General features: G+C 42.1%; 1 protein-coding gene across 5 annotated transcripts; it reads left to right on the top strand.

Moving 5' to 3' along the window:
* The first annotated feature begins 20,070 nt into the window (after positions 1-20,070).
* Positions 20,071-23,314, top strand: SDR42E1 (short chain dehydrogenase/reductase family 42E, member 1). 5 transcript variants are annotated; one of them, XM_066557515.1, is made up of 3 exons: positions 20,071-20,145; positions 20,365-20,466; positions 21,706-23,314. In XM_066557515.1, the coding sequence occupies exons 2-3, from the start codon at positions 20,399-20,401 to the stop codon at positions 22,811-22,813; spliced, it is 1,176 nt and encodes a 391-aa protein (XP_066413612.1). In that variant the 5' UTR covers positions 20,071-20,145; positions 20,365-20,398; the 3' UTR covers positions 22,814-23,314. The 5 variants fall into 5 exon arrangements, with proteins under 5 accessions (XP_066413612.1, XP_066413613.1, XP_066413611.1 ...); XM_066557516.1 differs by lacking the exons at positions 20,071-20,145; positions 20,365-20,466 and adding an exon at positions 20,201-20,295; XM_066557514.1 differs by lacking the exon at positions 20,071-20,145 and having other exon boundaries at positions 20,231-20,466; positions 21,711-23,314.
* Positions 23,315-25,945: the final 2,631 nt, after the last annotated feature.

Genomic DNA, 25,945 nt, shown 5'->3' with positions numbered 1-25,945 from the left:
CAGCAGGGGGGAGCAGGCAGCACTCACCCCACTGCTGCCTGGGTGGAAGCAGGTATTGCTAAATGCAGTGTGTGTTATATAGGAGCAGGGGGTGGGGCAGAGAAAGGGGACTCTGTTTAAAGGTTTGACATAATCTCACTTACCCTTGGCATCAGCAAGGAGCAGGAGCCTTCCTTTCCTTACCTTTCAGTCTTCCTGCCTGACAGCTCCACCTTCTGAACAATGTGCTGGCTGGATAATGATTGACAGCACCAGGAATGGACATGATGTAGCAAGCACTGGCTCCAGGAAAAGATTAACTGCTATTTTTTTTTTCTATATCTTAAAAGTACACTTTCCTCAACAGTGAGAAAAGGAGCAGTTTCTTTTATGAGGAATAGTTGGGCTTCCCTGCTTAAAAAACTTAGGGTGTAGTTTCAGTGGAACTGGTTTATGATGGGCAGTGACAAAAAATGAGTCAGGCCAGGGTTATTTAATCTCTGGAACACAAACTGTCTTGGGCTTTATCACTTATGGATAACCCTCCTCTTTCAACAAAAAGCCCCAAATTACCCTCTCTGCTTTAGTGCCCACCTTTGCCTATTTACCTACTCCACATTCAGTAAATTGATATTCAAGGGGTGCTGGGAGCAGATGATTGCTGGTTTGCCATGAGGGGCACTTTGTTAGGTGAACAAAGGCAGCACACCTGAGACTGAGTCTTCAGCTAATCTCCAGTGATGACATTCACCTTGGTTTTGATAGCCACAGCAAGTTGTGTGTGGGGGGAAAAAGTAATCAATTAAATATTATATAAAGAGATTTAATATCTACTGTGCTGTGTTCTGGAAGTTATTTAAACAATAAATAAAAAATTAAAAGCCAGCCAGCCAAAGGGATTAAGATACAAATTAGCCATGCAGATTTAACCCTGTTTAAAAATCCCTGGTGAGTGATTTGAGAGACAAGCCTTCCACAGACCCAGATAACATGATGTATCTGTTTGCTAAGACAATGTGGTGCTGCTCTATCTGATTTCAGACACAAAAAATGGAAGCGCCTGGTGTAAACGTGACATGAAACAGAGCACATTGCCATTCCATTATGCCTTTGGGGTTTTAAGGGATTACAGATCTGTTGAATATACACTCTTCCAGCCAGTGAAAATGCTTACATACCTCTGCAGGTAGTTTACACCAGACATTAAGTCACTGTCTTAAAGGAACATCACCCTCAAGGTCTGCCCCTCATTCATTGCTCTTGTGAACACTCACCCACCCATCCTCCCACCAGTGCACAAAAGAAAAAATATTTTCACTTCTCTTTGCCATTTACTTCTGCTTTTATTAGCATGCTGCTCTTGAGGTCAGCTATACCTTGCTGTCCATTAAGGAATCTTCTTAAATATTTTCCTGGAGAATTTTGCTCTCTCCATTATTGGTCTTTGCCACACAATTTAGATGATCACAAATGTGCTGGCATTTAGAGCATGAGCCCTCACACTTGAGGCTACAGAGAGATGGAGCTTTTCCATAGTGGGATGAGGGGCAGAAGTGACCACTCCCAGCCTGATGTTTGCCCTGGCTCCCCTCAGCCTGTGGGGATGAGGCAGAGCTGGGCAAGGGGTGGCCACCATGGCTGGTGGCTGCAGAGCAAGCTCCATGAGACTCCCCCTCTGCTCCAGTCTCCCCTCCCATATCCCCCACTGAAATATGGTTTCTGCTCATGCACAGCCCCTCCCTCAGAGCCAGCTGGCAGGGTGGGGAATATTTGGAAAGCTGAGGGTGCCACATGCATTCCTTATACACCCACCCATTGTGGTGCAGGGACACAGGATCTGTCTGCACCCACATCCCCTGCAGAACAGCTGATTTGGTTTGGCAGGACTGATTCTGCCTGAATCAATGCTCAGTTCATCATTTTGAAATAAAATACAACCACTGAAGGCTTCCTTTAATGAGAAGGTCACCATGTGTTCACCCAGGTGGGTGAATAAAATTCCGTGTAAATGTGTAGATGATCCACAGCAGAAAGGAGGTTATGATCTAAAACTGGCTGAAAAATGCTAGCATGGAGTACCCACTTCCCAGTGCCTCTGCACTTCCCTGACACCAGCAATGACAGATTGCTGCTTGAGGATTTTTCAGCACAATTTTGCCACAAGGTAACTTTTATCATCCTGTGCCAACTACTCATCTTGAAAAACACCTACTTTTCTCTTTACACTTTTGAGATGTCTCCAGCTCCAAAAGCTGTACAGTAACCCAGGATTGTCATTGAGTTTACATTATTTCCTATTTCTCTCTGCCATGCTTACTCATGCTATGAATATAGACCATTATCTCACCTTCTTCTTATAGTTTCCTGGTAAAAGGAAGGCTCCTCCAGATTGTCAGGATTTTGCATCACCATGACATCTCTGTTCCAACAAGAATGGATTTAAGTTAATTGATGAGGGGCTAAGCTCACCCTACCCTTGCCAGGACAGTTCTTTCTTCCAAGAGAAGAGGGATGGCTTTTCAGAGCCACCTCACAGTAACTCAGTGCCCTGTCCTTTTATTCCATGGCAAGTGCAGAGTCTGCACTGAAGTCTGGATCCTGATTCCAGAGTCAGTCCATGCCAGTGGCAAACAGCAGCAGAGAAATGATCCTGAGCATCCTCCTGGCACCTGGGCCGTTGCTGGCCCTCACTGAGCACTTTGCTCCTGATGTTTCTCCTGTGGATTTTGCAGATCTCACATGTGCCCTGCCATCTGAGTCTCTTCATGATACACGGTGACTGGACAGTCAATTATTCAACGGCAAAAGAAGACGGCTCTCCTGGAGAACAATCACTCCATGGTAATCAGCAACATGAACAGCCAGGCTCTAAAAATTCAGCTTGTCTTCCTTCAAATCCTACACTCCCAGCACCTTTCACCTGCTGCAGTATCCCTGTCCCCAGAACACAGCAAGGACATCCATCCAGTGTGTGGGACCTTCATCACAGACATCAAATTGTTGACTCCACACTCCCATTCTGGAGCTAAATCACTTCTTCACAGACATTCTCTTACTTCCTCCCCATTTCTTGAAGCTTTTGTCCTCTTATACTGTGCTGGCTCTATGTATTTCAGCATGGTGGATGCAGCCTGTGCTTTTGATTGCTTTCTTAACACAAAAAAAAAGGGCAGAAGAAAGGTTCAGGTTCCCCAGTTCCTTTGAAATGTGGTGAAGCTGAGCCTGGTCACAACTTCTTTGAAATACACCACCAAGCTCTTTCTTGGTTTTTCCTTGGTAATGAGATCTCTGTTGTCATTGCTTTTCATGGCTCCCTTTAGAGGTCAGTGATTTTCCTGATGTTTATAATTTTTTCAAGCCTCTCTGACTTTCCAGCATAGTACAAGCTTCCAGTTCAACCACGAGGTTTTCAGGCATGTCTCTGTTACCTCATCCTTCATTGTTTTTCAATTCTTTGGCACTTTTCCCATGGGCTTTCTTGGCACTTTCCAGTAATTTACTAGTCAGTATTTTTTCCTTTCAGCACTTTCCTTCAGCCAGAAGGGCCATGTGTCATATCCAATAGCTGCTGTCCCAGCTGGATACAAGTGATATTCTTCTGTCCCAAGTGGAACATCAATTTCACTGTCTAGAAGCATGAAGCACTTTTTCTACGCTTCCAATCTCTGTTTCAGCTTTCTCTGCTAGTCACAGATTTGTTTTTCATTTCAGGTTATAATTTCCCACAGAACTCTTCAATTTACTGTTTTGTTTTGCCTGCTGATTCAGGCTTTTTCAGCTGTGGCTCCTGAGAGCTCCTGCACCCTGTGCTTCTTGCTCTTTTGTGGCTTGGGTCAGGGCTTTGTGTTTCAGGTTCTGCAGGGAGGTTCTGCTCTACGAGGTTTTTCCTGGAAAATAATTTCAGCATAAAACAGTTCGGAATCTGTTTCAACAAATGAGTCATTAAGCAAGACAGAAACAGTATTCTAGTGATTAAGTACATATAGGACCTGTAGGGAAAAAAAAATTACTTACTTTTATTGCTGCAGCTTCTGAGAGAACATAAACACCTTCATACATTTGGACTTAATGGCTACATGAACACTTGTCAAGATGTCACTTGTGGATGCAGAAAGTGTTGAACTTCCTTAAACAAAATTCATTTGGGCAAACAGATTTTCCTCTTATAAATTCTGCAGAGCTCCTGCACAAAGGTCAAGATAATCCTCTTATTTCAGCCTGTTTTCTCTTCATGCACTCTACTTGAAGCACGAGAACTGTCCCAGTAAAGACAACAAAACCATTACTCTGCCTAAAGCTAGAAATGCAGCCAAGTATCTTTGTGAATTAAGATCTCTGAACTCACAGGCATAAACTGAATTAAAGCAAAAAAGGATTACATATAAGTGAAAATTAAGCTGTGCAACCTCTCTTTTGTCTTCAAACTGTTTGTTTAATAGACCCTTAGGGAAAATAATTCCTGTCAAATAAAGTGTATACCTATTACAGAAAAGTAAGAAATATCTTTTACCTCTAAGCTGCTGGAGATTTTGTTTTTAGAAATATAATAATGGTAAATACTGTAAATTCAGAGATAGACAATAGATCCTGAAGATCATCTCTTGGCAGTGAACAAAAAACTGTAGCACATCATTCCTCAAAATTCAATACCAACAAAAGACAATAATAATAACAACAGCAACAATAACAACAATTTCCTCAGCTAAATCTCCCATTATTTTCTCAAATGGAAAAAAGAACCTCAGAGTGAAGAATGTCTGTACTGATGGCAAATTTGGACCTGTAAATTAAGCCAAGGGCTGTAAGCTCTGCCTCAGTATTTACAAGAACTCTAATCACCCTTTGTTAATTCCCTGCAATAGACAAAACATCAGAGAAATCATTAAAATTATGAGCACTCCTTTGTATTTGCAAGGGAGGTTTTCCCTCTGAACTCTCCAGACATCCATGTATCTGGGCTTTCAGGAAGAGCTAAAAGGGGATCGCACTCTTTCCAAAATAAGTCATTTTTATCAAGCCAACTGTGATTACTTTCCAAGAAGAGGATAGAATCAGAAAACCTAAAGGCAATTAGGTTATCCTCATGAGAAATTACACTTGCTTGTCTTTTTTCTGTCATCCAGTAGCATGAAACCATTTTCAGAAAACCATCAGTGAGAGAAAGAAAGATACCACTTTATTTTAGTGCACTTCTCTGACAGCACAGACTGTTCCCTATATTTTCCTCTGGTATATTCAGAGTAACATCCCAGCCCTGCCTAGGACAGAGCACAGCACAGTGCTGCCTCAATAAATGAGAATAAAGACATAAGCTGTACTCTCAACAGGAAGTTTAGTTTGTTTTTCCAACTAGATTTTCATTATATCTCCCTATTCCCTTCCCTTCTCTGCAGCTTTGCCTCTCTGAAGTTAATGGCAGCATCTCAGCATCTCTGTGCTTAGAACACAAAGGATTTCCACATTTTCATAGCCCACAGCCTGATCATTTCTTTGCAGGTGCTTCCTGAAAAGCAAATGCAGTTTTGCCTGCCTTACTTCTGATGCTGTGCCCTAACCACAAGTCATACCAACCATATCTACATCAGATAAAAACCACACTTTGCATCATCTCTCTGTAACTGTTCCTCCTGCATGTCTTCAAACATTGGCAGGTTGGAGACACATCTGGTTTACATCCAGCCTTTTCCCTTCCATCTTAATATCAGACCACAAAATGCTTTCAAACATCTATGCAAAAGTCACATAATTTTGACGCAGTTAAATTCATCAATAGCGATGTAAATATAGAGGTAAACCCAGAAAATTAGGCAAGCATGGTAATCAAAAGTCTGATTAAAGCATGTGTGGACAAACAGAGACTCTCTTGAAGAGTCCCTTTGAAGTGGGGAGGATCTGCAACATCACCAGCATAACTTGTCATTCACTGTAGATAGTGACAACATTTAAAATTAATCACACACAACTGAGAGCCCCAGAACATGTCTGAGCTTTGACTCTGCAAAAGGGATGAAAGAAAATGGGTGGCAGCATCTCCCCGTTGTCATTTGGGTTATTAACTGAGCACATCTGCCACGTGCCTTCCCTCCACCTGCAAACTCTTAAAAACATCTCCTCTCAGCAGTGGAATATGCTTATTTTTAGATTTTCCTCAGAGTTACATCAGGCAGCCTTTGAAATGAAAAACGAGCCATGATGCTAAAAGCATGAAGCAATCAGCCATGACAAAGTGTCACCTGCCCCCAGCGCTCTCTGTCTGCTGGCACTTGAAGGACAAGCCCCTCACTTCCAAAGGCTGCAGCCATGGATTTTTCCTGTTGAGGAATTGTGACCTCACTCTGTGTGTAAGCAATGGCTTACAGTACTGCTGTGATTGAATGCTCTGTACTGGATGTCCCTGATTTCCCCTTCAGAGCTGAGATCTGAAGGACGTTCCCATTCCTGGCATTTTTCAGCCATTTTTGTGCTGCAATTGTGTTCAAACATTGTCAGGAATGACTCAGTGACAGATGATCCTGCCATGGAGCAGGGGGAGCAAGGACCCCTCAAGGTCCCTTTCAGGATCTGGGGGGTTTGATGGTTCTGTGGCAGGCAGTATTTTAGTTAAATGGTGTTTTTCCTCTGGGCAATCCACTGACTATGGAAAATCTGTGTATTCAATGTAATTTTTTGTTGGTTTGCTTCCCTTTATTATATTGTCCATCTTAAACATTTTTAATCATGCAGTAACCTTTACCCTGACTCAAAAACTGTTTGGATGTAAGCAAATTTAATCCCATTAAAATCACCATGACTATCCACTCATAAAACCATACAGATGATTTAATAGGCTGCTGAATGACAGTCCTGAGACCCATTAGGCCTAAATGGTCCCCAAGAGCCCAAACCCACAGACACCTATGCACATTCTTAAAAATAAACACAGATACTCACATGCAAGTAAAGAAAGAAATATTCCCAGCTATGTTTTTAAACATGCACACCTGCAGAATTAGAGCCTGCCTTAAAAACCTTCCCCACCTGGATTTGAGATATGATAACTGATTCATGCAAATGAACCGACACCATAAAACTATTTATTTCTACTTTCCAGGTGACACAACTAGTAAGTGCAACTTTAAAATTTTCTTCTTCAACTTCTAAAGTTGGTATTAAAATATTGTCAGGCTCCAGGTGGAGGTCATTCCCAAACAGGCACAGATTCTATGGGGATAAGTCTGCACAGACACTTCAAAACAATCATCCCTTGTAAGAGATCCCTTCCTGAGATGTGCAGAGCTCGTAACTTGTTTTATTAATAGTGTAAATTATCGCTTCACTTTTATTTTTTTAATTTCAAAAGTGTTTTTAACAATATATATGGCAGCCTGAGGGCAAACGTCTCTCTTGGAGGCATGGAAACTCTGCTGGAATCACTAAGGGTTAGGCAGGCGTAGCTTCAAAGGCAGATTTGGGACCTACAACATTAATTCATCCACCAAATGGAGCTCCAAAATCCATTAAGGAAAAATAACTAGTAACCATCTGTCTTTATTCATCAGGCTGAAAGCAGTTAATCAAACCTAGTGGACATTTTTATTTTCTTCTTTCTCTCTCAACAGCTTTGAACACAGATGCAGCCTTTCCATAATTAAGTTGAGCATTGTGGCTCCTAGACAGATTAATTCTGGAGAGCTTGTCAAAAATGTCAGATGGCAGACAGGTTCTGTGTCTTGTCCCTGGGATTTCTGGGATTTTTATATTTATATCTACATATATGGGCAGATTCAGAACACAGTTATTAAAATTAATAACCCTTTATAATTCTTAACCCATTCTCTATAATGTGGTAGAGTTTTTTTCTCTCTGTTAGGGATGCAAGTCAGGATAGGACCTCAGCAGTGAGCAAATGGAACTGAGCTGAAATATGGGATGCAAATGGGCACCAGAAGGGAAATACTTTTGCTCACCACTGAACCACACTTCTAACTGAGGGGCAAAAAATTCTGTTAACACATTGACAGTGTTTGAAACAACATAAAGGTGTTCCAGATTACAGGAGTTCTCTTTTAACAGGCTGGAATGTCATTAAATAGCTCATGTCTAAGAGCTATTCCAGGCACGTGCTTTCAGGAAAGTTCTCAGACAATTTCTATCAACTTTAAAAGGATACACACAAGTATCCAAGGAGGCTTTTAGTTCTCAATTACTTTTAACAATGAGCTCTTATGTGGGTTTCATTCCCTTTTTCTGAGTTCTAATATTTTAAAGCAGAGAGCATATCCAATTCTTAAGGATTTTATGTTACCTGTTAAATATTATGTTTTTTCAATTTAAGTCTACAGTCAAATTTATGGACTGAAGCTAGGATTTAAAAGACCCTAGGAGCAATTTTTGCCTCCTTCAAACTGGGTTTTTTAAAAAAGTAAAAGATCACATCAAACACATCTTTGTGCTGATAAAATAAGAATTTCAATGTCATTTAAAAGTTCAAAGTTTCAAAGTTCTTACCATTATAACTGGTTACAAAGAAGAGTTGGTTACTATTACATTTGATAAAATAATGCAGCTTGAAAATGAGATGTGCCAAATAATGAGAGATGGTCCCAGAGAAAACCACTCCATCTGACTGAAGCAGAAAGACAATGGGGAGGTTTTCCAAGCAGCTTTTAAAACTGGACCACAGGAAGTACTGAGGCAAATCAGTATATATTGATCAAACTTAACTAGTAAAATTCAAACTAAATAAAAAAATTCATATGGAGTATGTTTGTATCCTTAGGAGTATAATTGTCCCTTCATATGTTTAAACTGCTGATAACTGATTCATCCTCAGTCTGCTGTCCCCACAGTTACATTGAAAATGGCAAATGGAAATGAGGCACCCAACTACATGTGGAAAAGTGGGAAAGAATTAAGTACCTCTAGATACCAGACTCTACAGCAGAAAATAAAGAAGAAAGAGGTATTTTGAAGAAAAATTCTGCTGGCACAATCTCTCTTTCACCAGAATATTTAACCACACAGCTGTTATAAATGCTCCAAGATGTGAATACCATTCCCACAGAACACATCAATGAACTGAAGCAGAGAGATCATCTTCTGTTTAGTGAAAAATCCCAGCTGAGAACTCCTGGATCGTGGCTCTCAGTCCTGTGCTCAAACACTCAGGGATCATCCTGATGGGAAGGGTTCCTGGAGCACACACAGGCTATACCCATCAAAAAACACTTCACAGACATCACAACAAAGGCCAGCTGACAGTTGTGTTGGAGATGCTGATACAGAATTTCTCTGGAGAATGAGAAAAAGTAAGAAGATGGCCAGCTGAGAAAATGCAAAGTGGGCAGTGGAGACTGGAAAGGCTCATCAGAAAGGTGTCAGCATCTCTGAATCAGAGAGAAGTGGAAGAAATGGCTACATATGTAAATGGGCAGATACAGGTGGGGAAAAACTTGCTTTTACACAGAAAGACAAGGGAAGAAGATACTATTAGTCCATGGGAATCATGCCAAAAGCATGAATAAAAATGTTATTGTATGAAGATTTTGCCCGTGGCCAACTGTAACTATGACACACCTGGCCTCAGTGTTGTAACTCACAGAGTGCTTCTTACACACAAGATAATCCTCTTCTATCTACTTAACTGATGTTATCATCCTCACTTGGTTCATGTCTGTCATCGGAAACAAAATTTCAGCATTGATAAATCCAAGCAGAGTTACTGAAGATAAATAAACTAAATTTTAAAAATGACAGGAGTTTTAAAATCCTGAGGTGAGGCTCTTCCTACTCTTTTGAAGGCACAGATCATTCAAACTTGAACCAACTTGCCAACAACACAAGTCTCAAATCCAAGATCTTCAGTGAGGCACAAAGTGTACCTGCATTGCAGCAGAGGCACATTGAGCTGGAATTTATGGACAAAGCAGCCGTGAGATGCTAATCCAGGCAAGGCTCCTAAGAGTGCTGCTCTGCAGAATTGCTACAGGTTCTGTCCTGAACACTGCCTCAGTTTCACAATCCTGGGAGGATTTTTGCACCCCACTCTTACCTCTTCTATCACCTTTCACACATCTTCACTGCTCCAAGTCTGGCTGGAAGCAATCACCCACTGTGTCCCTTCTGAGAACTGAAGTTCCATGAGAAACTCTGGATTTAACCAACAGAGGTCAGAGTGGAGATGCCTCACTGATGGAAAAAGTAGAAACCTCAGTCTCAGATGAGTATTTTTAAGAGCTAAGAACCATAGAATCATTTAGGTTGGAAAAGACCCCCTAGGATCATTGGATTCATGACAGAAATTGGTAACACTGGAGTCTTTAAAACTGGAACTTTACACTCTGTGAAATTTTGTGAGCATGTTAAACAGCTACTGCAACCTCACGAGGCTAAAGCACAATCCAGACTTGTACACACCTGCACAAACAGGAATGCATTCAACAAATTATCCATGAATGTAAAAATTCAATTTACAGTAATACAAGACAAAAAATAAAGGGGAAAATACAAAGACTTCTAATGAAAAGAGGAGACGTGGCAACAATTATTTTCATCCATTCTTCTGAATGCCATCACATGCTTGGGTTTGTGCTGCTATAAATATGTCCTTTTGTAATCTCTAAAATCTCTAAAATGCCAGAGAGCACAGAAAGCTTTTATAAAATCAGTATGTACAGTAAAGGATCTTGAAGACTTAGATGAATGGTGTTAAAGGTTTACATTTGATACCTCACCTGTAAGAGAACTGTAGTTCAGCTACACAAAGAGTCAAAATTGGACAGCTCCATCACCCAGAGACTTCAGAGAGTGCAGCTGAAATACAAGAGTCATAACTCAAAGGCTGCAGATGCAGCCACAGAACACAGACACCAGAGGGGAAAAAATTACTCTGACAACTTTTCTTGCTGTTGCGAAGCCTTCAGCATGAGGCACAAAACAAGCTCCAGCTACTTCATGTGAACTATACTCTGCAGTACTCACATACATATGTTCAATTTAGCCTTAATTTATACACTAAATATTTCTCTATTTATTCCATTAAGGAAGAAAGTAAATTAAAAGTTTGTAACATACAGCACCTTCACCTCAAGATATCAGTGCTGATAATCACTTCAGCTAGTATGGCCAGAAGCACCAAGCAGGCAACTTGTTCAAGAAATTCAGTAACCCAAATAATCTAATAATTCTAATTTGAAGAAGTCTGAATTATGGAACTCAATAATGATGTAATATGCACCAGGACTACCTGGGAAAACTGGATTTGGTGGCAGCAGATGTTAACTTTCTAAAGTGTAATCTACAGGAGATGGAGCCCTGCCTCCTTGTTCAGCCTACTTGGACTGCTTCTTTTTGTACCAGAGATAACAAGGGAGTTTCCAAAATGGGAAGAATGACTGTAGCCTGTTCTCACTAGGGACATCCCAAATTTGAAATTCTCTTCAAATTAATAAACTTCAGGACACCACGGGAAGCCCATCATGAACAAAACCCTTGCTGACATGGCAAAAGCGGAGTGACCCATTTGCACACAAGACACGGGGAGTTTGGCTGCACAAGATATTCTTACTGACACCTCCAAACTCTGAGTGATTTTGGTTTCTCAATTACAGTTATGGAAGGCATTTTCTCCATAAACAGATAAAACATGATGGGAGGCGGGATGGTTCTGCCTGATTAGCTGATAATGTGCACGCTGTTGAAGGTTGATTAACTGCCTGCTTGAGTTGATGCCTGTTCCTAGCACAGATTACCTTTATTTATAGCACAAGGGAAAGGAGCCAGGACCAAAACTACACAGGAAACACAAATGGTGAAATCTGCTGGCATTGCCATTAACAATATGGCACTGAAGGGATTCTCAGTGGCCACTCAAACTGCTTTCACAGAGCAATTTTTAAAAGGGCAAAGGAGTTCAGGCAATGTAAAGTCAAACACTTGGGGAAAGAACTGCACCAGATAATGTTTTCTCTTGGAGAATGTTAAAACAACAACTGCTAAACCAGGCTTTCGTTGCCTTTTTTTTTTTTCTTTTTTGGTAACTTGAAGATTACGTATTCAACTTGAGAAACCTTCATTATACAAGAAAGCCAATTACTAGAACATGTTGTTCCTCTAAGTCATCTAGAAGAACATTTCAGCTTATGCAGTTTGTCCATAACGTGTTTGATGTTTGATTCTTCCATGATCCTATGATGAATGAAGAATTAAGCTGATGTATGACTGGAATTAATCCAGTGTTTTCCACTGGCACAAATTCTGTTTCTATGGGCTGGATACTCGCTGAAAGACATTGAAGCAGCACTTCAAATGCAAAGCTCCTTCAGAACTGTTTTACCATAAGAATCAAAGAAAAAATCAGATATTTCAATTCCCTCATTATTCAGATCTTGCTTCCCCTTCAAAAGATGCAAAAAATCAAAATTAGTTCTAACCAGATGCTGCACCCACAACTTCTGCCACAAGGAGTGAAAATTAGGAGCAAGAATAACTTGCAGTAAATTACTGTAAGTTATAGCACACTTCCAGTTGAATAGATCCCACCTTCTTTGTGTTATCATTCCAGGATAAAACATGTCCAAATAACGCTTTTGAACAGAAGAAAAATGCATGTTATAACTATCTCATCTTTGGATTTATTTTGTTTTGATTAAGTGCTCTGAACCTTCAAAATTTTTGGTTCTGAACAAATCCCTTTTAAAGGAAAACTCAGGCTTGTGTCAGAATCTCTTATCTTGAAATAGCTCAGAACAAAGTCACACATCAGGCCATGATAAAACGCTTCTGAATTCTGCAATCATTAGTTTTGTGGAACAGAATAAATCAATATCAAAGATACACAAGAGTGTGGTGCTCTTGCAAACACTAAGATGCCATTAAGGAAGCCTTATGGAGGTTATCTTGCTCAAGCACAGCTGAAGCAAGAGATTTTGTCTTCTTTTGAGTTTGTGTTCCCCTACTTCCCCTACTCTTACCTAATCTTTCCTCTGCAAAATTATGTAATTTTTGGAATGTTTTCAAGGTCATCACAGAACTAAATGGTAGTAACACTTTTTAAGCCAGTGTCCTGATTTCATGCAGCTCTCAGTGCCTGAAAATGGGAGACACTGCCTAGACCTTGAACACAGAACCAGGAATATTGAAAGCACCAGGAGTGTGATGACAGAAAACATTTCTTCAGCAAATACACTTCCTTTCCCCCTCATCAAGTGCATTTTCCACTGAGAAACCCACAGAAATGCTACAACAAATTCAGGCCCTGATGTTCCTGCTGACACATCTCATCCTCACCACCAGTGTCTGCAGACTTCCTACACACACACAGAAAATTAGCACAGTACAAGATTTGGATTAATGAACACATTTTGCCTTGAGTTTGTTCTACATATGGTATGTACAGCACATGATTAGCTGCCTGTGAAGCTGAAAGATGCCTTAGATCCTTCCAAGAGATCAAAGTAGTACCATCAACTGGGTGTTCAATTATTAGTGTCAACGATTCATAACAGACCAACCTCATCTTGCTTTTGCTGGAGGGTAAGATTTCTGTAAAGCCATGGATAGCTGAATCAAATTATAAATCACTTCAACAAGAAGCCTTTCCTTGTTATTAGTGTGGTAAATAAGGGCATCTGGATGCACATCAATCACACCTGAAACTGAATCAGCCAATTGCTGAAATGTAAGTGTATAATTACCTTCTGAAATAGCCTCCTATTGAGAATTTAGAAGACTTGCTTTAAGTAACAGAATCAAAGACATTCAGCACCGCATTTCAAAACCTGTCCTCCCCTACTCTGAGAACAAAAACATCAGTGAGAGTATTTGCAATAATATTTTACAATCTTTCCATAAGACATTTCTTAACATACAAACTTTTATAGAGTCCTTTCAGGTACCAAGAGGCTCAACCCTTGAGCCCTTGCAGTCCTGTGTGCAATATTGAGGTTATTAATGAGGGTACAGGATGAGCTAAAATTTGGCTTTTACTTCCAAGCTGCTGCAATTACACTGGATAGCATCACCTTGTACTGCTAAGGATTAATATCAGTGCAACATGTTATGCAAACAGACATCAACACCTCAGAACATCAGGTAACACACCAGGTCAAATTACCACTTAAAAAACCACATGAGGCTTAAGGGAGCTTAAGATCAATATCACAGGAGCAAACACTGACTTCAGACACCTTGACTGAAGTGCTCAGCAGTGGGTGAGTCCCTGCAGACTCTGTTCAGCTCCATGGAGGTTATGAAGATTAATATATATACTCATTCTAAGAACTGGGTTATTGATGTGCCCTGCAGGGTACACAAAGAGACACAGAGACCACAGACAGCAACTTGTCATCAAAGTAAAAAGGGAGAACACAGTCCTGTGCTCAACCATGCACTTATCCCAAAAGATGCAAACTTTCTTCCCTTCCCTTTAGGATAAATAACTGCTACTTTTGGAAATGGGATAATCTAAATTTTTCAAAGCATTGCAGAATGGAAAAGAAGTTAATTTCTGATGGCTCCACAGAATGTATGCATCACTTCCTACTGCTGAAAGGACACCTCAGAATCAAGCTTGTTCCCTAAGAACCTTCACCAAGAGAATTCAAACATAAAAAGAGACTCATTTTCAGTGTCTTTTATAGTAATGATTTTTTCATAACTAACTCAGTGAGGATGACCACAGTGCAACCCACCCAGAAAATCCAAGTTAACCAAGGCATGACCACTGAGCCTAAATTGTTGTGCCCTGTGAAGGAAGGCTGCCCTGTGCCAGCCTGTTATTTATACCACACAGGGCACATGTGCTGTGTGAAATGCTTCACTGGAACTAAGCCCTGACATCAAATTCAACAGTGACATTAATGCCATCAGTGCTACAACAGCTCCCTCTCTCAGGGCACATACTCAGGTGTTATCTGATTATGGAACTGCAAAAGGAACCACCAGACACCGAAAGTAGTTGGTTTGACTGGCAGCTGCTTGGTATTTCTGCCCAACCTGCTCTTTTGGGGTGAAACAGCCAAAGTTTGAGCAGTTTGTCCCTTCTGAAAGCTGACTGCACCCTCCTACACCCCCACTCCCAGCTGCTCCTGGGCAAAGGGGGATGGAAGGTTCCCTCCTGCACAGCCTTGAGCAGCGCTGCCTCAAGCAAATGAGCAGGGACAGAACCCTGTGAGAGGGACAGCATCACATCCTCCTCCCTCCGTGGTTCTTCACTGGATCATGCTTCTGGACATGGATGAAAAGGAACCTGTTAGCTAGGAGTTAACATGCACCCCAAAATCCATATCCACACTCAAGATGATCCCAAAACTCAAATAAAATAGAGTTTATTTTTTGACAGTACAGAAAGTATTACATAACAAACATAAAAATCTTCCTTCATCCAAGGATCTCAAAATACTCTGCAAACAGTCTGACCCTTTCCAAGACCTTTGAGTAGAGGCTTCTTTGCATTTTGTGAATTCTCACTTTGATAAGGAATCCACTACTGCTTGCACCTCCTTCTAGTCAGGACTAAAATGTTTATAGTCATATCTCCTAAAGCAGAATTAGATTAGGAAAATTATATAAAGCAACTGCTTGGATGAGCAATTCAGTGAATGGTGTTTACTAAGCAGAAAATACAATTAATCCTGAAATCTTCCTTTCTCGGTGTGGAAAAAATAGTTTTTCCATTACTGGAACTCACATGAAAAAGCAACTAGAAGCACTTTGGATGGTCATCTCCACAGCACCAGATGTATGACACTTCCACAAGCAACACCGTACAGTCAACAGCTGCCCTAAGAAGTCAGTGCTGACATTTTCAAAGGGTGTTACTTGGACACTTCTCTGAGCTCTTTGAGCTTCATAAATCTGATTTCCTGGTTTATTTCTACAGCAGCTCCCATCTGAGCATCAGAAACACAAATGAAACCAGCACAACCATAACCTCAGGCAGGGAGAAAGTTCAATGACACCTTTGTCACAGAACACAAATCAATACTCTGAAGGTCACTAAGGAAACCTCTGCCAGAGCCAAGATGAAAACTCAGACCAGCATTTTTATCCAGAACACTTTCCCCCCTTGAAACATATTCCAGTCTCATCTAGACTGAATGTTTGATTCTAATTTTGAATATTACAATTCTAATTTCCCTCACAATGTATGCTCTGTTTTCACCTCTTCAGTACTACTTTAACCAATTGGTTTTATGTGTTTTAATAAGCATGGTTGGTTCTACCTAGTTTTAAAACTTGTTCTCTTCTCTCATTGCATTGTTCAATAAAAAAAAAAAAATCACAATTAAGTAATACCTAAAAGAAATCCATCAAATAGTAAGAAAACAGTAAGCTAAGGTTTATTTTCCCAGATGAAATATTGCCCTGCTTCCTGAAATAGTACTGCTGGCACACTTTGTATTTTGATGACAAAAATAATTTTACTACAAAGTATTTTAAATTGCAAAGAGAACCAGATGAACTAACATACTATGAAAGAATAATTAATTATTTCATTGCTTGTTCTTTCTAACTTGCACTGTTTACAGCAGCTGCTTATTTAGCTGATTTAAGGATTCCTCTGCAGCCCATTTCAGGTTCACTGCAGATAATTCCCAGTTACATTGCAAATCCTTCTATCCTGACACATTTTGCCCTAACATGCAATTCAAGGTATCAATGCAATCTCTTCAAGTAGTCTCATTCCCTGCATGCTGAGATACATGCAAGGCATGCTCCAAAAGCCTGGACCTTTAAAGGGAAGGGTTTACATGTTTTTTTTAAAAAAGGACACAATATCAGTATTATGTATAAAATAAAACTGGAAGTCCATTCATTTCATAGCAAAACAGAACCTATGATACATTCCAAAAGTCCATTAAACCTTAGGAAAAGCAGAGTCTCACAGGAAATGAAAAAACAGTAATAAATGGGTTGTGCAAAACTGAGATCTGAGAGTGCCATGTCTTAACACCAGATCTGTCAATGTCAGAGGACAATATTTACCCACAGCTTTCACAGATGTCATCATTTTGAAGGAATGAATCTTCCTCACTATTCTCAGAAGCCAAAAAAGGACAGCTCACTATAATGAGAAATAAAACTGATAGTGGCTTAAGAACAACATCTTTACAGTATCTAAACCACAGCCTTATTATAGTCACAATATCCATAATTCTGAGATACCCTGTCCCAATTCACTCTCTGTAGATGACATACAGAGAGCAAAATAAAGCAGAAAGTGCAGAGAGGGGTCTCAGTCCTGCAAACTGGACACCACAAAGTCCAGGGGACAGACGTCATCCTGAGGTGAACAGCTGCCTGTTCAAACAGAGGGATTTACTCACAAACACAGAGGGTGAGGCCACTGCTCTGAGAGCACAAAGCTCTGGGAGTTGTGAGGAGAAAGTGGCTGAACATGGAGTTTCCATCCTTGGAGAGATTCAATGCCAGCACAAACCCATGGAACCCCTCTGGCTGGAAATACTTTGTGCAGGGGTTCAACAGGGCAATATCCTTCCAGCCTCAGATATTCTGTGATCCTTCAAAATTCCATTCAAACACAATTTCTTTGATCAAAAGAGAACCACCAAGTGCCCTAATCTCAGTAAGGCTCCTCAAAGGTAAAAAAAAAAAACTTTGTGTCCACAGATCTCAGGGAAAGTTCAGGACTCTTTTGGACTTTGCAGGTGATTAAACACTTGGGAAAATATTCTCAAAACCTTCATCAAGATTATGCATAAATCCTGAAGGCATGTGCAGCCATACAGAATCCTTACATCTAGTATTTAGCAATAAGTAAGGGATTTTTCTTCTTGTGAGCTAGAATTCTTATACCTCTGTGAACACACCATTGATTATGTGTCTGGATTAGGGGATGCCTCAAGGCTGTTTCAAACCCACTCTCCTGCTATAGACAGGAGACAGGGAAATCAGCTATGACTGAGGGATCGCCTCCACACCAGACCCTCTGCACATCTCCACAGGGGCAGCAGCTCTGTATAACCAGGTACAGCCCCAGCTCCATCTTGAAATTTCTATTTAAGAGTCCCAGAGGCTCACCAGCAAGAAATCATTGCTAAAGAAAAAAAAAAAAAACTTTAGTACTTGCAGAATTCTTAGAATCTGCTTAGTTCTAACTCTTGCCAGCCATCCATCAAAAATACAACAGAGCCTACTGCATCTACTTCTGTCAAGGTTTTGCAAAACAGAAAGGAGTTTTGCAGAGTTTTAAGTAGCTTTGACACTGAATCCACTCTCTGGCATTCCCCAAGTGGCTCAGTTCTGCAAATGAAAAATGGAATACAATGGAATACAAGCCAGACTTTGATCCTGTAATTCTTCATTGTTTTCCTATTACAGCTCTCTCTCACAGACAGCTGGGACTGCTGATGTGAACTCAGGAGCAGTTCTGCTGCAGCCAGGCAGTGCTGGGCAGGGCTTTCCCACTGCCAAAAACATCTCAACCTCTGCACAGGGCCCAGCAGACTGCTGTGAGTGTGCTCCATGGTTCAGGCTCATGACAAACACAGCAGGATGTGGGACAGCCACTTTCATCCAGGGAGATGCTGTGAGGGCACAGCTCTCCCAGACATGGTGGGACATTCAGCTGTGGTACCTCCACAGCACCAGGGAATCACAGACTCACTAAGGCTGGAAAAGACCTCCAGGATCATCAAGTCCAACTTTTGACCCAACACCACCTCATCAACTAAGCCACAGCACTGCCATGTCCAGTGATTTCTGGAACACCTCCAGGGCTGGTGACTCCAGCACTTCCCCGGGCAGCCCATTCCAATGCTTAACAGCCCTTCCCATGAAGAAATGTTCAGCAGCAAGTCCAGAAACTCCCGTGTCCACCCAAATTACCCAGAGCCAAGGGCTCCTCAGCCCCTCTTAAGTGTCTCAGACCTCTGCAGAGCTTCACACCCTGGGATGACACTTGCAGGCACCTCCTGAGAGAATCACAGGATGGTTTGGGTTGGAAGGGACCTTGAGGATCATGTGGTTCCAGCCCCATGCCATGGGCAGAACATCTTCCACTAGACCAGGTTGCTCCAAGACCAGGGATGTGGCAGCCACAACTTCTCTGGGCAACCTGTGCCAGGGCCTTACCACTCTCAGAGGGAAGAATTTCTTCCTAATACCTGATCTAACCCTACTCTTTCACTCTGAAGCCATTCCTCCTTGTCCTGTCACTACATATATTGCAAACAGCCCTGCCCCATCCTTTCTCTGAGCTCCCTTCAGCAACTGGAAGACCACAGCTAGATCACCCTGGAACCTTCTTTTTTCCAGGATGAACAATCCCAGTTTTCCTAGCTGGAGGCAGCTCTGCAGGTGGGGTCTCACCTGAGCGGGGCAGAGGGGCAGAATCCCCCCCTTCCCTGCTGCCCACACGGGGGGATCAGCCCGGGGAACAGGGGATCAGGGCCGGGTAATGGGGGATCAGGGCTGGGGAATGGGGGGATCAGGGCCAGGGAACAGGGGGATCAGGGCCGGATAAGATAATGGGGGGATCAGCCCAGGGAACAGGGGATCAGGGCCAGGGCATGGGGAGATCAGGGCTGGGGAATGGGGAGATCAGGGCCAGGGCATGGGGAGATCAGGGCCGGGGAATGGGGGGATCAGGGCTGGATAATGGGGGAATCAGCCCGGGGAACAGGGGATCAGGGCCGGGGAATGGGGGGATCAGGGCCGGGGCATGGGAGGATCAGCCCGGGGCACGGGGGTTTAGAGCCAGGGAATGGGGGGGATCAGAGCCGGGGAAAAGGGGGATCAGTCCTGGGCATAGGAGCTCAGGGCAGGGGAATGGGGGGATCAGCCCGAGGTACGGGGGGATCAGGGCCGGGGCAGGTCCAGCTCCCAGCCACCAACACCCCCGAGCTCTTCTGCCACGGCTGCTCCAGCCCGGATCGATCCCGGGTGTTGCGGTACAAACATCGGGCCGGGACGGGCTCTGATTTCAGCACCGAGCCCCCATCCCAGAGCGCCTCAGGCTGCGAGGGGAGCGCAGCAGCATCAGCGGCCCGGCACAGAAATCCACACCAGCACGGCTGGCGAGGCCAGCACAGGCTGACGGCAGCAGAGGCCCAGCTCCCGCCGCCATCTCGGGCCGCCCCCGCCCCGCCCGGCTCCATTTCCCGGGATCGGGATCGGCACCGCCCCGGGAACCGGCAGGGACGGGCCGGGCCGGCAGCGCCGCAGGTACGGGGGGCCCGGGGCTGGCACGGCCCCACCGCAGCGCTCCCTCAGCGGGAACAGCTTCCCTCCCTTGGGAGCCATCCCGGCCCTGAATCGCCTCCTGCTCCCCGGGGAAGGGCCGGAATTAAAGCGTGAACGAGAGCGTTGAATAAGGTCGGGAATGTGCAGCGATGGTAAAACGCGGACTGGTTTTTATGGGTGTGTTTGCGGTGTGTTTTGTAGGTCAGTTCCAGCACACGGTGCGAAAGGAAAGAGGATGGAAGAAGGAAACGCCGCCAAGGAAAGGGTCCTCATTACTGGAGGAGGGGGTTATTTTGGCTTCCGGTTAGTGCATTAAATAGTTATTACATACAGGAGTAAATGTAAGAGGTTGCTGCTGGGGAGGCAGCAAAATCCATCTGTAGAAGGGAGACCTGTGGGCCTGAGACACCTGAACCAGGTGTTCCCATCTTCTGGCTCACCCGGGGTCTCAGTTTTAAACAACCTCAGTTACTCTGTTTCCAGAGGCTGTAAGTAACGCTGTTTTCCCCTTTCCAAATGTCAGGCAGCAGCTGCCTGGCAGACATTTACCTGTGTGCTCACCTCTGTAGAAGGGTGGGATCACCATCATCAGCCTCCTCTGAAGGACAAGCCTACACTTGTTTTCTTTTGACCTGCAAATAGTTACACATGTGCTTAGCTCTATAGGTTAACAACTCCAGCTGAACTCTCAAGAATATATTATTTTCATGAGCAGCGATGGTTTAGGATTAGGGTTGTTATTAAGGTGCATATTTCAGTGAAATCCATTTTCCCTTGCTGTAGCTGGCTCTGCAGCCCATTTAAAGAAAAAGTCCTATTTTGAGCCCTAGACTATAACTGCTCACAGAGGGAGAGAGATCACAGTCAGGACCAGAGAATAAAGTAAATTTCAAGTCGGGAAGCAAAAAAAAAGATCTCAGGAAATGCCTATCTGACTTCTACTTGGCTTCTCCCTCCACTTTCATGCCCTAAAGCACAACGGAGATACAAAAATGTAGGAAAGGGGAAGAGAAACACCAGAGTTACACTTTGTGTCAATACTTGTGACTTGGAGTAAAATGTAGACGTGTGGCAAAGCATTCACAGCAGCTTAGAAGCATCTCTCCCACTCCTCTGTAAATTTCAAACACAATGGCGAAAACCTGTTGTTTAGCCAGAACTGGGATGGCACAAAAGCAGTTAGATAAAACTAAAGCTTTTATCTAACTAAAGTTAGATAAAAGTAAAGCTTTAAAAAAAAAAAATTGGCAATAGTTGCACATCTGAAAATTGCTGTTGCTGATCTCTTCAGAATTTTCATTTACGGCAGTTCTGCCTCTTTTTCTTTTTTTCCTCCAAGTATTGATGGAATGTGAGAAATCAGTTCAGTACCTAAACTATCACAGCTGAATATTCCCTATAGTGGGGGACTCAGCATTTAAAAGACTCCCACCAGAAAAATAATCAGCATAAAAACAGTTAATAGTGTTCTCTCCCTTCCAGGTGAGATGTTTCATGCACCATGGTGTTGTGCCCTAATGTATGGTTTCTGTCATGTTTCAGTTTAGGTTGTGCCATATATCAAAAGGGAGTCGATGTGATCCTCTTTGATGTGGTGAAGCCACTTCAAACCATGCCAGAGGGAATGAAGTTCATGCAGGGGGATATCTGTTGCCTGTCTGAAGTGGAAGAAGCTCTCAGAGATGTAATCTGCGTGTTCCATATCGCTTCCTATGGAATGTCTGGCAGGGAGCAGCTGAACCGAAAACTTATAGAAGATGTTAACGTGAAAGGAACAGAAAATGTCATCCAGGCCTGCAAAAGCAGGGGAGTGTCCAGCCTGGTTTATACAAGTACCTACAATGTGATATTTGGAGGCCAGGTTATAGAAAATGGGGATGAGTCTCTGCCTTATCTACCTCTGCACCTTCACCCTGATCACTACTCCAGAACAAAATCCTTGGCTGAAATGAAGGTGCTGGAGGCCAACGGTGCTGAGCTGGGAAATGGGAGAGGTGTCCTGAGGACCTGTGCTCTCCGGCCAGCAGGGATCTACGGGCCTGGGGAGCAGAGACACCTGCCAAGAATAGTCAGCTACATTGAAAGGGGACTGTTTAGATTTGTCTATGGAGACCCTCTGAGTCTGGTGGAGTTTGTACACGTGGACAACCTAGTCCAGGCTCATGTCCTTGCCTCCGAGGCCCTCAGAGCCAGCAAGCAGCACATTGCTGCAGGCCAGGCCTATTTCATTTCTGATGGCAGGCCTGTCAATAACTTTGAATTTTTCCGACCGCTAGTGGAAGGTCTGGGTTACAAGTTCCCAACCCTGCGCCTTCCCCTCTCCCTTGTCTATTTCTTTGCATTCTTTACTGAAATAGTTCATTTTCTTGTGGGGCATGTTTATAACTTCCAGCCTCTCCTCACTCGCACGGAGGTTTACAAAACTGGTGTCACACACTACTTCAGCATGGAGAAGGCCAGGAAGGAGCTGGGCTATGAGCCCCAGCAGTACAGCCTGGATGAAGTGGTGGAGTGGTTTAGATCCCAGGGATGTGGACCAAAGCCAAGAAATTACACCATGATGCACCTGGTTAGGGATGGAGGACTGCTTGTGCTGCTGATTGCTGTGCTGGTCTCCTGTCTTCCATCTGCAGCAACATTTTCACTCTGAAAGATGAAATGCTGAGGACAGAATTTAGTTCTGTTCTCTGCTTACTCTTGGTTTTGACAGACAGGTAATAAAAGATTTTTAAAAAAATACATACTTGTGTGATTGAGGTAAATAACAGCTTTATCCCCAAGGACTGGAACTGCTGGGTAAAAAGGTGCAATTTTTAATATATTCATTCTCTTCAAAGTGAAATTGATCAGATCACTAACAAGATGAAGCTCAGTATTACTGCAAACAGCATTTTATTCTCAGGTACAACAGCACAATGCAGTGAATGGAACAAATGTCCTTAGGCTGACTCTTCCTCCCTGATGGGATTTTACTCCTGATCCCTGCCCTTTATTCCTAAAGAGTTTGTGTTACATGATCCAGAGGAGAATAAATTTATTCTTTGATCACATTCCAAACCCCAGTTCTGCTTCCCAGCTTGGATGTATATATGCCTAACCAAGATTAACTGATAAACTGCTAGACAATAAATAAATGAGGTTTTTACATGAATACATTCTGGTATGCTTTCCTGAGTTAACTCTGATATCTAATGACATTTCTGGAAAATGCACCATGCTTAATCTAAATTACCACAAAGTGCTTGAAGCACCAGAGATTTGTAGATTTTTCTAACAGTAAAATATGCCTGTTTAAAATGAATGAACCAGCTGAAAGTGCATTCATAAATAAAACCTATGATTTTTCCCAGCATTATTGAATGGTTAAACAAATAATTCATCAAAGACATTTGGTGAGTGATTGCATTCACGTTCCACTATTTATAAAACACTTTTAGTCTTTAATAATATTTCTTTAACACCTGACACCAGCTAAATAGAATTTCAGCTTTGTGATAGGAAGATAAACACTTGCTACAAGGAAACTCATAATTTTGTGGTATTTTAAGATTAGAAGATAAGACTAAAAGTACAGGTCACAGCTGTCCCATGCAATTCCATCTGTCAATCTAATACATAAACTAAGAAACTTCACCTCAAATTTTAAACACAGAGTTGTTTTCCCTTAACTCATCAGCATTGCAGCTTCTGTACCCCTTGATAAAAGCAGAATCCTTCAAGAATTTAAAACTCCTCTTTAAACTTTAGTTTTTCCATTTTAATGGCTGAAGCCACACTGATCTTAAATTAATAGTAACTTCCAGATACTTCTGTTCAACTCTGCTGCAACTGAAATGGGGAAGTAAAGAAGAAGAAGAAGAGCAGTTCCATTGCACTGTTAAAGGATTCTCAGAAAACAAGAGGCCTTAAGAGAGGAACCAAGCTAGAAATCCACAGCCACCCCTGCTTAGAAGATGCAGATTTTTACAGCTCATGGTGACTAAAGACAGCATTATTTTTTGACTGTTCTCTTCCTGATAAGTTTACCTTAAAAAAACCCCAGCCCACACTATTGATAACTTTTTGTATTTTTATGCTTCAAATCTGACTTTTCTCCCTCACTCCCCTACCAGTAAGTATACCATGAAAGAAATTAAATTTAATACTTAGCTTGAGGGACAGCTCAAGAGAGAACTCACTTTTTTTTCCCTCTCTAATAGCAAATAAGCTGTTTCTGTAGCAGGAGTGTTGCAGTCTCTTATAAAGAGCTTATGTGTCTCCAACTGAGCACTGATGGCACAAGGGCCACTCTCCAGGAGTCATTAATATACAACATCATCTGCAGAAAGAAGAAATCTTCTTTTTAATAAAACAGAAAAAAGACATCCATGACCTCATAAAAGCACTGGGCCGATGCTCTCTTTCCAACAGCTCTGTTTTTTCAAGTGGAAACCACTTTGTTCTTTTCCCCTTTAAGTTCTCTGGCTTTGACACAATGTTATCAGAAATAGATTACAAAATTCTAATGCCAGCAGAAGACAAAACCAAAACGTAGAAGAAATTGCACAAGCCTGTTGCACAGAAACAGCATTGGTATTTCATGTCAAGTCTTCTAAAAAATGGTTTTAACATAGGGAACTGAACTCCCGTGCCCCAGAGGAATTTTCTCTGCTATTTGTAATCTTTTAGCAAAACTCAGCTACTGCTATTTATAATTATCTCAATGGTGGGGTTATGAAAATCATCTATGGAAGGGTCTTTAAGCCAAGAATCCTAAATCCACTGTCAATACCAGCTGAGGTTCAAGCCCCGGTCAGGTTTTGAGGTACAGCAGCAGCAGCAGTTCCTAACAAGACAAAAATAACCCCACAAAACCCCAAATACCAGAAGTCCTGCAGGAGCTGAGCTCAACACGTGAAGCTTTTCATCTGCCTGGAGTCAAGGCCAGAACTCTCTGATAACAGAGCAGGAGGAATTGTTTTGTCCTAATGGCTCAAGAGTGTGCTCCAGCACACAGGATTAATGTGGGGACACACCCCGAGCCATCATCAGTGCACTGATTAATTCCCCATCAATTAGCTCCATCTATTAAAAAAAACCAAAGTGCTGACCACAGCAGAGGTGAAGGATACACTTACTCTTTCCAAAAGGAAAACAGGCAGTCTGTGACTTAAAGAGATACTCTAAAATTGCTTGAAAATTCCATCCCTGTAAAGACAGTCACAGCTGCTCTATTTGAAGTATTTTACAATCCTCTCTCCTTTTTCCTGTTTTTTTTTTTTTTTATCATTACTCCTCATGCATTAATATCTGGGTAAATTAGGGTAATTAATTCAAGTGTTGTGTCCCTTTTCAAATTTTCATCTTACCTGTTTTCCTGAAACTGAATTACCAGAAATGCACCTGAAAACTGGAAGAGCAGAATGAAAATATAGCTCAGATTCAATTTTAGTCCTCAAAATTACTGAACAATTGACAGGTGCCTCACTATAAAGGATGATGCTGATGTTTAAAGTGAATAGTTTAAGAATACTTGGTCAGCTACTTAACCTCAGACACAGCATTTCAAGGTACAAATTTGCAAGGTATACATGAAAACTTATACTTCTCACATGTATTTAAATATATTCATTTTAGATGCTTAATCAAACCGGATTTTTCTAGGTCCTTCTCCTAAGGGACCCAACCAAAATGTCGCTTTTTTTCCATTTATTACTGATTTCCACATACTTTCCAAAGTATAGTGGCATATGTAATAGTTTACTATGTGGTCTTAGAGAAAAGGGTCCTGAAGGCTGATAAT

Source organism: Molothrus aeneus, chromosome 11 (assembly GCF_037042795.1).
Source record: "Molothrus aeneus isolate 106 chromosome 11, BPBGC_Maene_1.0, whole genome shotgun sequence".
NCBI lineage: Eukaryota > Metazoa > Chordata > Aves > Passeriformes > Icteridae > Molothrus > Molothrus aeneus.
Note: the sequence above shows the minus strand (reverse complement) of the source record. Positions and strands in the feature narration are given on the sequence as shown.

Bases quoted from the DNA above. Each gene is read 5' to 3' on its own strand.
- SDR42E1 (XM_066557513.1), top strand. From the start codon at position 20,303: ATGTGCAGCGATGGTAAAACGCGGACTGGTTTTTATGGGTGTGTTTGC. The intron at 20,467-21,705 runs GTTAGTGCATTA...GTCATGTTTCAG, and splicing joins GGGGGTTATTTTGGCTTCCG to TTTAGGTTGTGCCATATATC.